This window comes from Saccostrea cucullata, unplaced genomic scaffold (genome assembly GCF_032062105.1).
Source record: "Saccostrea cucullata isolate Sc308-1 unplaced genomic scaffold, CSIRO_AGI_Scuc_v1 ctg3844, whole genome shotgun sequence".
NCBI classification, from domain to species: Eukaryota; Metazoa; Mollusca; class Bivalvia; order Ostreida; family Ostreidae; genus Saccostrea; species Saccostrea cuccullata.
Window position 1 is genome coordinate 27,254 of NW_026932343.1, and position 16,505 is coordinate 43,758.

Consider the following 16,505-nt stretch of genomic DNA (forward strand, 5'->3'; position numbering starts at 1 on the left):
AAACAGATGTGTCAGACTCTGTGGTATCTTTTATCTCAAGCTAACCAAGATATATCGTATCGACATAAGAATGGAAATTGCCATTGTTAATTGACAATACGTCGTCGATAAATCAGGAAGTATTTTCTTCTATTCACATTTAAGATTTTGAACAAATTCTCCTTCATATGAATACAAAAAATAGGTCTGCACAATTGGTACCCAAAGAGAATTCCAATAGATTGTTGGAAGATCTGGTCTCCAAAACCTATATAAATTTTGTCAATCAGAATCTCAAGCATCTTTTTATATCAACTTCTTAAATGTACCATCAGAATGTTTTTTAATAAAATCATTTTGAAAATAACAATGACAAGGTACGTAAATTTTCGAGTTCCATTTTCATTGAAAAAGCAGCTGTCAATGACATCAAAAAGCTGTTAGTGACATTAAGAAACCTGGACTTTAAATTATCTTTGGGAATAGATGCGTATAAAGTAGAAAAGCCTTTAGATTTTAAGCTGTTTATTTTGCTAAAATCTAATGTTTTCAATTTTTCCAATAGTTCCTTGGAATTTTTAAGAATCAACATTTGATTTACACCACTCTTGAAGTTTCTTCTTCACTACTGTTAATACTTACTGAGGAGTAAAACGGAGGCTTGGTTTAACATTTACTGGAGCCATTTACTAAACATTACTAAACTAACTTTTGGTTTAACAAAATGGTAGATCATACTAAGTAGTTAATAATTGTGGTATAATTATTTATCGATATACTGTATATTATTCAGGTCCACTCTCTTAGCTATAAAGCTTTTAAAAGCTAAATAAATAGGTAGAATGCTAAATTTATTAAGTATATTAAATATATGAAGTTTGTCTTTATTATACACCAGGAAAACAGCGATACAAAACATATTAGAGTCGGTGTTTTTGGGACTGTGTCATAAAGTGGGGACCTCACGACTGGTGGCCATGAGGAGAGATGTGGTGGACACCAGGGATATGGTGGTAAATCAAGCGAAAACAAGTGACGAGTTAAGTGTGATGGTGTCTGGAAGTTACGGAGAAGGATTTAGGCTGAAAGGATCAGATATAGACTTTATGTACTGGCCAAAGGATCACCGTGTTATCTGGGAATTATCTCAGTCTCAGTATTACAACACACACAGACAAACACTGATCCTCTGTGACTGTTCTGATAGTCAACCAGGATTTACTCTGTTATATTTATTGTCATCAAGCATGGACATCTATTTACAAAGAGTTTGTTTTAGAATGAATAATAGACGTTATATATCTAGTTCTATATTCAGACAGATCATCTGCTCCATGCCATTACTACCTACCACTCCACATGGACCCTGTGCCACTCAAACAATAGCAACACTAGAATTTGATTATGCTTACTGTTTTGTTAGTGACTTTTGGCCTCCATCTGCCTCCTCATGGATAGACAGATGTCGCTCTTGGCCCCAGCCTCATGTTGTTGATGATATAGTTAAAAAATAAAAATGGATGTCACTTTGTAGCCATTGGACATAGGCTAGGACATCATAAAGACCATGAATGGAGAATTTCTTTCTCTCTGGCAGAACAAAAGCTAGTGTATTCAATGAACCACTGTCAATTCTTAACATACGGCTTACTTAAATTGTTGTTAACAGAAAGAATTAACAATGGACTAATTGATGATGACAAGCTAATATGTTCTTACCACATGAAAACAGCAGTTGTCTGGGTGATTCAACAAAATACAATACCTTACTGGTGTCCACAAAATCTCCTGGAGTGTTTCTGGTTTTGCTTTAAACTTATCCTTAAATGGGTGTATGAGAGGGTCTGTCCTAACTTTTTCATTCCATCTAACAACATATTTCTGAGTAAAATCCATGGCAACAAACATCTTCAATTATTTATAAGACTGTATGGGTTGTATGAGAAGGGTTTAGCATTCCTGCTACACAGTCCCTCCATTACGCCTTATATTATAAATGTCCTCTATTACCCCACATTCTCCATTTGTACAGATGAAAATACTCTGATTTCTGAGACTAAGTTTGATGTAAACCTATTTCATGAAATTCACAGCTATGATTCATCATACGAATTGAACCTACAAAGTTGTATGAGGTTTCTATATACAATAGGACGGATAATTAATTTACCCCTCCTGACACAAAATCAAGTTTTACAGCTACAGAAACTTACAGGTAATGTCCTTCAGCAAACTGCATTTATTTTGAACATGGAAGTTTACACACATCAAAACAAACTGAGGTATAGAGCTGACAAAATCTCCCGTCACATGCTGAAATTGGCAGCCAAGTTTGGTTGTATTACTGACATGTTGTACATGTGCATGTATTATTACAAGGCACTTAGATACATGGAAGCTTTAAATATTATAGAGATGATCAAGGTCAAGTTAGCACAGCCATATGTGATTTGTTTGGATAATGTAGATGCAGAAAAGTATACTGAGGCTGTAGGGGGACAGTCCTGGTCAACAAAGATGAGACAGGCTTTAGCATGGGATATCATACTTGACAATGACTTCCATTACATCAGTGAATTGATACAGAACAACAGTCTGTGGTACAGAATCATGCAAAATCATTTTATGTCTCACCATTTATACTGTTATACATGCTAGAGATCTTGTGCTACCGACATGTAGACGCAATGAAAGTACAATCAGATCTAGATGATTTGCAGACTCTAGTTCACTATGATCAGGAACAGGTTATACCTTTATTTCTCAGAGACGTATCGTGGCATATTCTGGGGATCTGTCAACAGGTGACAGGGAACCTACAGGCTGCTCTATACTCATACCAATAATCTCTCAGACAAGAACCATTCAACAAAATACAAACAGCTACAGGAATAAGAAAAAACGAGATTTGTTGTTGAAATCACTAATTAAGTTAAAAAATGTCAGATATTGTATTCTAAGTTCATCTGAATCAAATAAAAATTCATTTTCTATATTTCAATTTTTTTTCTTTTTGTATTAAATGGAAGCCCATGGGCCATTAATTCTAAGCTGATTGACATGGACGTTTGTTCTTTGAAAGATTTTTATAAAATGACTTTTCCACTCCTTATTCTAAAGACAATGCTTGGACTACATGTATGTTATGACTCCAACGCAATTAACTTCGAGAGATCTAAATCCACATAATATCAAAATGTTTGAGTATCATTTTTTTTAAAAAACATCCGTTCCTATATTATGCTTGTATGTAAAATCTTGATCCCTTAATGCAGCCTATTACACTACCCCTGGAACCTTGACTTGAATATAATCAGCACTACCAGAGGATGCTAGAATATTTATATCATTATTATCAGCTGTTCTCGAGAATTTTTCTATAAGTATCAGTTCTTGATATTCTAAATTGTGATACCTATCTATACAGTTCAGACATATCTAAATCTGCAGAGCCTTGGTGATTTCCGTAAACAAAGAGTTCTCAATTAAGATACAAAGCAGACACTTGTCAGTTTTCAATCTGAACATCCTATATAATATAAGTAATCGTGGCCTAATAATTATCAATTGCTAAAACATATTTAAACTTTCTTCTTGTATATGCATTCCCATTTGAAACTTTGAACTCCGATTGTGATCTGGTACTATACCCTTAATGCTCATTATTTGAAAAAAAAAATTTGTACTTTTTTGGGCATGATTGCAAATTGATATGACCAGTCATCATTCCACTAACAGTCTACTTTTCTATGTTCCCATACATGTTTGCTAGCCTATTGTGCCCCTCCTTTATCTCCATATGTCCATGACTTGAATAACATTAATCTACAGTCGGCTGTCAGAAAGCTTTTTTTTTTTTTTACTTTTTCTGGTCCTGTAGGCCTTGAAAGAGATTATTTTTTTAATTAGTTATTAGTCCTTTTTACTTATTAATAATTTATCCTTTTATCAAAGTATTTGACTTTTTATTTTAATTATTATGAATCCCCTTTACCAAAGGATGCTCTCTTGAGAGTTAGGTTGAACTGGTCCAACGATTCTTAGGTAGAAGTAGAAGATTTAAGAAGTTAAGAGATGGACAGAAAAACAGTTTATCTGAAAAGTTTACTTGAACCTTTGCTATAGGTTAGCTAAAAAGTAAAATGAAGGATAAATTCAAATGAAAATAGAATTTAGTTCACTGTGCATTACCTATGTAAGATGTTGTGACAATATATAGATACATATTATCAATTTAATTGATAAAATCAAATTAGCATTGATGTGTGATGAGACTAAGTCAGATATGAACAAGATAAATAATATATGGAATGTAAACTGCTGACTATTGTACATAATTTTAAAAATTCTTGTAATCATTTGAAGTCTTTATCTGAAATATGTGTATCATTATGTTGTGTATAGTTTTTCATATTAACTAAAAAAGATTATATACTCCAAAGGCCAGGTCACCTTTGGATGAAAAGATAGTATTAATATTTTTTCAGACAATTTTCAAATGTTTTTTTTTCCTTTAAATATTATAATGTATATTACATAAATTATTTTATCTCATACGTGTTGGTGATACAGGCCGTTGGATAAACTTATGCTTTATCAACGGGTAGATGCTTTATCAATAGCACTTCCGGTTTTGACACGATCCCTCGCTTCAAGATTTTATTTGAAACTTTTATTTGTGATGGTTACTATTGCCCTAATAAAATGAATGATAAAGAGCGATGATATCTTTAAAAACCAGAAAAAGACTGGTATATGTCAAAGAAGTGTCTTAATTATTTTATCAAGGAACCTGTGTTGGCTACTTGAAGACAGATCTATACGTTAACCCCCCCCTTTTTTAAATCGTTTTCGGAGAAAGTAAAGCCTAGCAGTTAAGTTGTTGTTATAGGCCTAAGGTTCCTTTAACATCTTCAATAAGGCTTTCTTATATTATGCTACGTATGCCTAACTAGAAATGTAGGTGTAACTTACCATGGATCAACAATGAATCTACAAGTAGGCCCCTAGCCTTGCCTATCACATTTTGTACTACCATCTTCCAAAGAGTTCATTTTCATGATCCAATGGTCCTTACAACTTTCAGTCAGAAGTCCGTTTGATGTAAAGCTCCAGCAATTGTCACATAAAGTTTTCAAAGATGCAGATAGCAAAAACTCTAAATTTTGAACACGATCTACTTTCTTATGGTACTTTCTAGGTATATCATGACATCAACGGTGGTACGTCATCAAGTTATACGTCATCAATTTGAATTTAGCAATCATTCATGTAGTTTGGGAAGTCTCAAAGTTTTGTTAAATCGAAAGTCATATGAGATAAATAGAACATATATAATTGTGTGATTTGATATTGGCTTTATCCAACTCGTTGAAATGGTGTATATTCGCTCGGCAAGCCTCGCGAATATATACACCATTTCAACTCGTTGGATAAAGCCAATATCAAATCACACAATATAGATATCCTCTATATATAACATAAACATATCTTATATATAAAATAAACATATATTCATATATAAATGCATAGAAATTGATCAGTTAGATAATTTGACGTATCATAAACCTTCTTCTATTTTTTAAAAAATATTTTATTTCCAGTTCTTATATTTTGATCTTTTAAGAGCACAATAAAACATGCTTAAGGATTTTTTACATGACAAAGAATTGCTGATGGTGATTGAGCTATTTCTTCCAGTCTACACTCCATTTTGTATTTATAGATTCTAAGGGCTATTAATGATATAAGATTGGTAAATAATAATTTTTTTCGTAAACTTCATTATAGAATCCTACAACTATAAGTTTCCATGATACATTAAATTTTAAAATTTCACTAACAGTATTCCATTCTTTGAACATTTTGACATTCGTATAAAAAGTGTTTGTTTGTTTCAACACATTCATTACAATATGGAAACAGATTAGATATATCATTCCATTTGCTTAAGTAACTCTTGTTATTAAGAAGATTATTAAGAACTCTGTGGTTAAAATCAAAAATATTTTTGTCAAAGGCTTTGACAATTTTGGAAAAATATATTTCAGAAAAATATTGATTTTGGATACCTAATTCTTTTTTGTATTTATTGATGTAGCATGGCTTCACAATTTTTTTGTTTTTAAAAATTTCATAGTAGAACTTGCATTTTTTGTCCTTGATCCAGTGATATTGATTATCATTAAAAAGGAAATAATAAGTATTTCTGACATTTGTATATTTTGATTAGCTGAAATCAAACTGCTTCTTATATTTCTGAAAAATATTCTTTAATGTCAAGTATTCACAAAATATATTATATTATAAAGTATATAATCGTATGGGGACGTTTGGACTTGATGCGTTGGTGCCCCCTACGAACATCTGTAAAATTGCTATAGTTCAATATATGTAAATGTGAAACAATATAGATTATTGAAATGAATATGAGATAATCTCATTTAATTGTCTGGATAGCATTAAACAATAAGACACAACTTGGTACAAGTTATCTAGTTCATGGGAAAGTCAGCTTCAGGATGAGTTAACTAGTATAGCAACTTCCTCTTCCTCTTCAACATCCCAGTGCGTTTGGTCATTAGTAAAAGTTATAAACAAAAAATCCAGTCCAATCCTAATCAGTATGCCACCAAAAAGGAAAAGAGATATCAGAGGGGAGATGGTGTCTCCATCCCGGGGCAGAGGGCACAAAAAGCCTCGCCATTCTCCCAGGCAGCAAAGGTCTGGAGCGCAAAGGAACGATCATCCCCCCCCCCCCCACCATGCCGAACCAGAGACTGTTCCAGGGAGTGATGCTTCACCTGACAGTGACTTGGGGGAATTTGCACCACCAATCATTAATGCAGATTCAAGCACGTCTGCAGGAGGTGCGGAGGCAAGCACCCGGCCACAACCTGTTCCACCAAGTCAGCTATATAAATTGGGCAAGACCCCAATTAAACTAGACAAAATTTTTTCCATACTCAAAATTATTCTGATCATCAATTCTTAAGGGAAGGTTTTCAACATGGTTTTAAATTACAGTATTATGGCCCTAGATCACCCACGTTTTCAAAGAATCTTACAAGTTTAGACAAACAATATCCAGTTGCAGAGCAAAAAATTTACAAAGAAGTTTCATTGGGGAGAGTTGCGGGTCCCTTCATAGAACCACCTTTTCCAACATTACAAGTTTCTCCTTTAGGTCTTGTACCTAAAAAAGACGGTGACTACCGAACATAGCGCATTATCATATATACACAAATTAAGAGGCATACAAGATAACACTCAATCATTCATTGTCAAAAAAGCCTTGCAGGGTCTCCACAAAAAGAGAGGTATCACTTTAGATTCTCGAATCCCATTAACTATATCCATCTTGGAGCGTGTAGTATCAGCATTGCCATCAGTGTGTAGATCATCTTACGAGGCAGTGTTATTTTCCACACTTTTCTCAATTGCATATCACGGCTTGCTTATGCCTAGGTCACATTTCCCGGCCGGTGGCCGTAGACCGGTGGTAATCGGTGGTAATCCGTGGTGCTAACGATGCTCCAACATCGGTCCACATCGGCCTAGTAGTACTTAAAGAATCAGTCACATTATCCAGCGATGGATATACGATGGGCAACCAATGCGTTTTATGATAAAAATGGCGTGGTTGCCGGCCGGACTTTCAAAGGCCCAGCGAAGCATTGCTAATCATAAAACGATGTTCTAGGATAATCGGTCGATGTACATAAAATCGCTCATACATTGGTGAACATCGTTCGACATCGATTGACTACGGGCCAATGTTTGGTCGAACATCAACCGGTGATCGGCCGGTTTTCTGTTGAACACCACTCAACCCCCCGATGACCTCAGATTCAACGGACAATTGACGATGCTCGGCCATACATCGGCCGATCCGTGTAAGATGAGTTAATGATGGGTTGCCGAAGAGGAGTGATGTGAGGCATCGTTGGAGACATCGCTGAATTTTAACTACGAATTATTTCCTACCGATGACCCAACCGATTCGCAAAATCGCCTCAGTCATCGTCCGATCACTAGTGGTGCCCGGCCGGCAACCACGCCATTTTCATTAAAAAAAACCGCATCGGTTTCTCATCGTATACCCCATCGCTGGATAATGTGACTGATACTTTAGAGTAAGTGAAGTTTTGAATATCCATAGGGCACACATCACGTTTACTAGAAGCAAGGTCAGCATCTTAATTCCCAGGTCCAAAACTGACCAAATGGGAAATACAACAACATTGCATATTTCCAAACAGTTAAATTCGGATATCTGCCCAGTACAGTGGGTACTCAAGTTTTTACGGCTGCGCCCTTATGATGGCTCCCTTTTATGCTTTATTCATGTCGAAATAAGGGTGTAACACGATACCAATTCAACTACGTGCTTCAAAAAGCACTTCAATTCAGGAACATTCAAGGACACTTTAGACCACATAGCTTTAGAATAGGCAGGGCTACAGATCTTGCTATACAGGGGTTTCCAGATTCAGAAATAAAATCTTTGGGCCGGTGGGAGTCAAAAGCTTTCAGAAACTACATAAGATTATAACATGTTAGCATTGTTAAATGGAATACAGGCTAATTTTGCCAAAGTACTCAAGGTTTCAAGACGATTTGGATAGTGGGATCTTCAATACCTTATTGGGCTGGTGAGGAGGCAGGGAGAAGAGAGACCGGGTGGAAAGAACCATAATCTTGGGATGGACATCACTTGGAAGGGAATTAGAGGGCTGAAATGGGAATATCTTGACAAAGTGTTAACAGATGAACTCAAACATCAACCACACCCAGATGTACTAGTCATTCACGCAGGGTCAAATGATCTAACAACGTCTGGCAATATTGCATTTAGATTTTCACATGAAATTCAAGTAGTTTGTATCGTTATAATGTATTGCTTCCTAAGACTTTGCTCATTTGGTCAACAATGCTTCCACGTCTTTATTGGCATGGTGCACCTCTTGGCAAGGGTGGGGCTAAGATTGATTTAAAACAGCGTAAGGTGAATAAGGCCATTAGAAAATCCATTACATCCGAAGTTAATGGGTCTTGCATTTTTCATGACAAAAATATCAATGTTCATCAAAGTAGTTTATTTAGATATGATGGAACTCATTTATCTGAAAGAGGGAATAAGGCTTATTTAAATAATATCCAGGGTGGTTTGGAATTCATATTAGGGGTAAAGGGCAAAATTTTCCCTCCTCAGTAATATCCTTTTATTTATTTAGTCAGATTTCAGTTGCGATGACGCGTTGACCTGTAATTTCCTAGTTTAGGATTGCTACATATATAAATATTAATTTTGGTGCAAATTATTGTGGGGAACATCATATCGATGTTAGTGGCGGGGTCAAGGGAGACATGATCCTTGTGCATGCTTAACCTGTTTGTCTCTGCCCATCTGCATCAAAGCATGGGGGCGGGTCTCATGGCTGTGTTTTAACATGGAAGTTAAATGCCATTGCGGAAATGTGTAGAATAAATGTAAATTGCTTGGGATCTGCAGCATTTCAGTGCTCAGACCCCCCTCTACCTATATAAAAGTAGGAGAGGCTACAGGCTGGTTGGTGTTAAAATTCTAAACCAGGTAGCAAGCCTGAGGCAGGGTGTAAAAGCTGTGCAGCTTGTGCCTAAGCGAGGCCACTAGTTTGCCCGTTTGTTTATGGTATCCTAGTTGTCTCCCTTGACTCCTACAAAATTTGCGGCCATTTCCATCCAAAATTGTGTGTTGTATTATTATGATCTTGTTTTTCAATAAATTAATAAAGATATAATTGGTGTTTTCAATTCTCAGAGCTGTCTGGAAGACAGTTTCAGTATAATGGTATTGAAAAGGCAGAGAAAACAAAAGCAAAAATATCATGGGCTGCAATATTCAATTAAATACGAAATGTGAATGAAACATTACTCCTAAAATGTGAATTGTCATGTTTCCTTTTTTTGTTTATTCTGTTTTATCCTACTGTATCTTACGACAGAATTATTATCTTTGATATGTACAATTCTTATTTTCTATCCGATCCAGGGAGCTCCTGGCACCCCAGGTGAGGATATATCTGCGAGGGCCTCTGAGGAGGCATTGACTCCACATTTCTTGTTAATATTGAATAAAATATTAAAACTGCAACAAGAATAAAACTATAAAAAATAAAAAGATAAAATAATAATTTCAATAAACTCTATTTTAACGACTTCAACTTCATCAATATTCCCTATAAGATTACTGTTCAATATACATATAAACATGTTTTCATGGACTTCAGGAATAAAATAAAAAAGATGATGATACATGTCTGATTATTCAGCTAATAATCTACTTACTTGTAAATAAAAAAAAATAGCTATTCAATTAAGTTTTAGTACTCTGTTCATTTCATAGAATACCAACATTTTATCAATTGTAAATGAAATAAACCAAAAGGAATCATGTACAGAACAGCAATTGACTCAAGAGTCTAGCTTTGCACTAAAACATGTAAAAGGCAAAACTGTTGCATAAAGAACAAAACTTGTTAATTATACTTCACAGAGCATGAATTTAATCATCTTCACAAAACAATTCTCACAATTCATAACAGAGGAAAACTTTCATGACATAATTTTTTTTCTTAATTTTTACAAACCATAAGCTTTAGATCCAGCAGATTGACTTAACCTCCACCAATTTTTTGTAAAAAAAAAAAAAAAATAGAGAAAAAAAAACACCCACTGCATTGCAAAAACAGTTTTTGTGTTCATACTCAAAAAACAATAAGTTTTTTCGGCATTAATTAGTACAAGATTTAGATGAACCATTTTAATCAGTGTTTTGTTACTTAAGACACAAATTTCTTCTTGATGTATGACCTGTATAAAAGAGCTGCCTTCTACACTACCAGGAGTTAAAGTGGATAATTAATTGTTAGTTTTATTGCAAGTACAGGACATTAAAATTACCGGGTTATTGTCGCCCTTTCAGATTTGGAAACAAGTTTGCTCCGTGTTAAATTCACCAAGAGAAAATATAACTGGAGCAAACATTTCCCTGTATACAGTATTTCATTGTCCTAAATGCATGATTAACTTCAAATACATTTTATTTGACTTACCGTGATATAAGCTAGTATTGAATACGTAAACTATGATTAAAGCCGCTTCATCCGAAACAGGCACATATTATCTTAAACAATAAAAGTATTCATTACATAGATAATAAATAAAAATTAATTATAAGATTGATTTAATAGTTTATTACATCAATCCTTACATGTAAAACATATACCAAAAACCTTGTTGACAAACAGCAGTTCCTGACGGGAAGTTAAGATCTGTTTTGAAGTCACCTTTGAAAAAAAAATACTTTTATCGGATATATCTAATTATGAAGAGAATTCAAACCCGAGTATTTTTTTTCAATTAGTAGAATCCTAAGTCATGATATATCTTTTAAAACTTAAGGAATTAATTGAAAAAAATCCATAGTAATTTTTATAATAATATGCATATTTACAGAATAAAGGAAAATAAGATATTTTTAAAGAATTTTTAAAAAGGGGGTTTATAGAATATTGCTCGTGTACACTGTTGTGGAAAAAATGCTCGGGTTTGTTCTTCACGAGTTATACATGTAAGCGATAAATTTAATTTTTCGAAGGTGACTTCACGTAATGTCAACAAATGTCAACAAAGGATTATTTATTGTGTGACCTATCAAAAATTATTTTTTTAACTTTTGAATTTTGATATCTTTTAAAAGAAAAAGACTTTGGGGATATAATTTGACAAAAGTTGAAATAATTTATGGACAATTATTTTTCAAGAAGAAAAACGAATATATATTTTTAGCGATTAGAATCGGACCAAGCGGCTTTAAACTAAACAGTTTGCAATCATTTTTGTCAATTGTTGATTTGGTTTATTAGTGCCATATAGATCATCTTCCAAAAGCTTCAACTCATTGATTTACAAGGAAAGCCACAGCAATCATCAATATAATATCACAATAACAGGCCCAAGGGTCACATCGCTCACCTGAGCACTTTGGCTAAGAAAACGCAGAAAATAATCAGTTCATAAAAATTAATCCAGTGATCATGATTTGAAAAAAACTTGAATCTACACTACCTCGATGATTTCATATAAGATCATATTTTCAGCAGATTGGTTCTTGACAGATTTTTAAAGAAGTGGCAATAATTTTTTCATGAAATCTTATCCCCTCTTGCAAGTAAGTGGGCCCTTTGATTGAACAAACTTGAATCACCATAACTAAAGTATACTTTGTAAAATGTTTGGTTGAAACAGTTTAAACAGCCCAGTGGTTCTTGAGAAAAAGATAATAATTTTGAAAAGTTTAAAAAAACAATGACAAAAAATGGACTAAATTGGATCAGGAAAGCTCACTTGAGCGTTCTGCTCAGGAAGGCTCTGGTGAGCTTAAAACTCAAATGCATCATATCTGAGCAATAAAATATAAAACTCTCATATAATTTTACATCTAAATTGTATATTATTTTAAAGCAAATCAGATAACAAAACTCTCTGCATGAGAAATATTTGCCCCATTACATGCTGTAAATTCATATTTTCATCAAGAGTTAAGAAGAGAAACTATAAAACTGCTGTTTACAATGAAAGATAAAAAATTAAGACCAACTTGCTAAAAACTGAAAGACTAATCATTACTATGGATTTCATTAGATTTCTCTTGTCTCATGTAAATACAATACATGTGATATTATTAAAGCTACACACATTTAGGACTTTGAGGATTCATGACATGATGTAGAAGAATATTTCTTTGATGACCAGAATATCAAACATTCAGCAAGGTAACATTTTATAACATCACAAATAAAAGTAACACATTCACATCAAGTACATACATGTATAAAACTAAGTGCATGGATATAAGTGAAAAGTTTTTATTACAAATAAACCTCAATTGTCTATGATTAAAGCATTTTCATCAAATTAATGATTATCACATTTCCATTTCAAATATACAACACAAAATGCAGCACATTTCATACATTATTTGTAACAAAGATACTTTTAATTAAAGAATAAGGGTTCTGGGCTTTCATATTCTCTGTTAAACAATAAGGCTGCTAGGCCTTCATGCTCACCTGAGTATCTTGAGTTTCTAAACTTGTGATCCACAAAGCCTTAATGTTGGGTCTGAACCTTTCACAATGGGAATTGAAATTGAGGCACTTGTTAAAGGCCTCATACTGCACATGTAGTTTATTCAAATCAATTTATTTGTAAAACCCAGATGCAAAGATTATGAAAGAATTTTCAAAATATCGTTAGGTTTTCGGACACTTAAACTCACCTAGAAAACATGTTTCATTACTTTTGTAGCCAGCATTTTCTAAATGTGACCTGAACTCCAGAAAAAGGTAAGAAATGAATTTTAACATACATATTAAATCTCCTAGTTTTTTGTTTTTTTGTTTTTTTTTATAATGTACAGTGTGATTGTCTGATATTGAAGAACTACGACCATTTGAGTAGATGCTACAAGAACTATGACAGTAGATACAATGTATGATAAATTTTTGAGTTTACTTGTTACATTGACCTACCGTGAACACTGTTCTCCTGGGAAATGAATTCCACAGTTTAAGTATTCAAGGCTCATAGCTAATTATAATCAGACAAATATGTAGTTTGTTTGATCTTTGCGAGTAAGGGAGATTCGCATAATGTCTACAAGTAAAGTAGATTTTTAAGGTAAGTGTTTGAATATGAGACTAGTTCTACAGGTTCACGGACGTTTGAAATATCTCACAAGTGTTTAATACAGATGGCTTTTGGTGCATACCGGTGGAAGAAACAAAGACACTAGGTCTGACTCAGGTGGCCATAATATAGTTCATCAACCATGTATCATTACATATTTTAACACACAACAACTCTCAGAATCTCTTATAATATACAGGTAAAAGTTAAAATTTACAAAAGTGTCAACATGATCTAAAAATATTCAAAAAAATCCTAAGATTAGAAATAAACTATGAAAAATTGAACATTAATAAACAACCACTACTGGCTTTCATAGTACCTAGCGAATCAACAAATACAATTCATAATAATTAACAGTGAACACGTAGTTAAAGCTGAGACCAATATGTGGAACAATTAATACAACACACTGAAATAAAGAACACCATCTTAACAGGTCTGAACAGATCTTGAAAAATACATTTATAACTACATTAAAAAGGATCCATATCAGGCGCTCTTAAATTCCAGATCAATATTGATCCAATTAGGTTTACAGAAAATTACTGTAAGAAAGTTGACATTTATTTTAATCAGTTTTATTCAAGTTATTTAAGAGAACAAGTAATACTGTTAAAAAAGCACCCAAGTTAAATGACTGTAATTTACAATAAACTGGAATAAAGTACATTCTAATTATATAAGAAGTCAACATAGAGCATGCACTGAAAACAATGATGCTAATGACAGAAATTAATCGGTACACATTATACACACTACAGATCTGATCTACATGGTATATATCTTAGGGGAGGTTGTTGTACCAGCTTGTTTATACAAATTAAATCCCAGGGGTTTAGTTGTAACAGCTAATTTATACAGTCTAAATCCTAGGGGGGTTAGTTGTAACAGCTATTTACATGGGTGTGGATGATGAACGTAACAGCTTGACCTCGTTGTTGCTGTCCTGGGACTGGTTCTGTTGTCTGGTACTCTCACTCCCTAGATAGTCCTGGTACTGTTCCGTGGTACTCCCGTCTAACTGGGAGCTCGACAACCAACACACCCTGTCCTGACCTTTCTGCACTCCCTCATAGAAAGCCTTAAGGAAGTTCTTCCTGTCCCTCACACCATCACTGCCCACTGTGATAGTTTCTGCAAGATAAAATGAATAATACTGCTGTAAAAATCATTTTAAAATGAAGCAATGGACATACATTACGACTCAAAAATAGCAAATATTTATATGTCACTTGTACAATAACATTACTACAAACTATGTCCTCAGGGATTCTGTACTTGTATTCTGTGGCTTTATCTTCCCCGAAATACTGAAATTAGAATTTTAATCCTTCAACTCATCAAATTGCAAAATACATCTTTCTCAAGATGTTGGCATTCATAATATATAATTAAATACATGTGTATGTGCAATTTTTCACGAATATCTAATTTCCTTTCCCTGATGATTATATAATTCCACAATGTTTGTGTGTTTAATGTATTGAAGACTTTTGTTACCTTCAGAACTGTAATACGCCAGGTGAAGAGTAACAATGAACAAGTATAGGAAGAGTTACTGTTCCTGATACTGAGGACTTACTTGAGAATCTCTGGAGTAGAGTTTTTCGTGTTAATGACGATAACAATATAAACATCCACAGATCTCTTCAGCAGTACGTCTCTCATCATACAATGCTTCCCCTACAAAATCATCACATTTATCATCAATCATTTTACTTAGGATGACTTTGGCTTCTGTGGACTCTGCATTTAATTCTAGAGTATTTGTCTACGTTTTAACAAAATAATAGTGACACACAAGGGAACAACAATACATTGTACACAAACCTATGACAGACAGTGCCGCAGTGTATTAAAATCTCTTCCTGTATTCAGAAAACAAAAGAATTTTAAATTCTGCAACTGAATTTATCCCAATTTTCAAAAGAAGAAAGTGAAATCATGATATAATACTTAGGTTATCCCCTATTCAGATTCATAGCTTTATTAAAATTAATTTACTGTAAAACCAGAAAAATATTCTTTGAAGGTTTAATTTTGTTTTATTCGTTGTTAACAATTAGCAACAAAATTTACACGTCTATACATGTACAGACATATCAATAAAACGAACAATATTCAAGATCAAAAATCCATAAAACAATACAAAATAGAAGCAAAGCAGACAAGGATCTCCAAAACTTCAGAGGTGGGATCAGGTGCCATGGAGGAGTGAGCATCCCCTGCCGACCAGTTACACCCGCCATGTGCTCCTTATCATAAAATAAAGTAAAAATCCGTCTTCAATTCAGTGTATAAATAATGGACTAACAATGAGTATGAAAAACGTCAGTCAGCTTCACCAACCCGTCGCGAGTTGTAGGTTAGCGCGACGGCGTGTTGTGCGAACTCGTGTCAGTGTGACAGCGTGCATGTTGTGTGATTTTTTGTTAGTGTGAGAGCGTGTTGTGCTAAATGTTGTGATAGCGCGATGGCGAGTTGTGTGGTAGCGTGACGGAGTGTTTTTCTAACAGACCTGTTAATCTTTAACAAATAGCCCTATCCGGACACCTTAACTGAGAGATATAAACTCTATATGTAAATTATGAAGGCACATTGGAGTTTTATGAAGAGACTTACTTTTACAATTGACGACTGACTTTTACAATTTAAACATAGACAAACTCCAATCACTAAAATGTAAAAGTCAGCTGTCAAATGTAAAAGTAAGTCTCTTCATAAAACTCCATTGATGCATAAGTAAGGGAAGTTGACGACTAAAAAATAAAAGTAATCACATTTATATC

The 16,505-nt window shown here is 33.9% G+C and overlaps 1 protein-coding gene and 1 long non-coding RNA gene across 2 annotated transcripts; one reads left to right on the top strand and one right to left on the bottom strand.

Annotated features, from left to right (window-relative positions):
- Positions 1-1,701: 1,701 nt before the first annotated feature.
- On the top strand, positions 1,702-2,637 carry LOC134234916 (uncharacterized). The gene has a single exon (XM_062716963.1). The coding sequence runs from the start codon at positions 1,702-1,704 to the stop codon at positions 2,635-2,637; it is 936 nt and encodes a 311-aa protein (XP_062572947.1).
- Positions 2,638-13,879: 11,242 nt separating this feature from the next.
- On the bottom strand, positions 13,880-15,593 carry LOC134234917 (uncharacterized). Its single transcript, XR_009985279.1, has 4 exons — positions 15,547-15,593; positions 15,295-15,399; positions 14,966-15,026; positions 13,880-14,850 (listed from the first exon to the last, which is right to left on the bottom strand). It is a non-coding gene; the product is annotated as an uncharacterized LOC134234917 (long non-coding RNA).
- Between the last annotated feature and the right edge of the window lie 912 nt (positions 15,594-16,505).

Coding starts and splice junctions, on each gene's coding strand:
- LOC134234916 (XM_062716963.1), top strand. CDS start 1,702: ATGAAAACAGCAGTTGTCTGGGTGATTCAACAAAATACAATACCTTAC.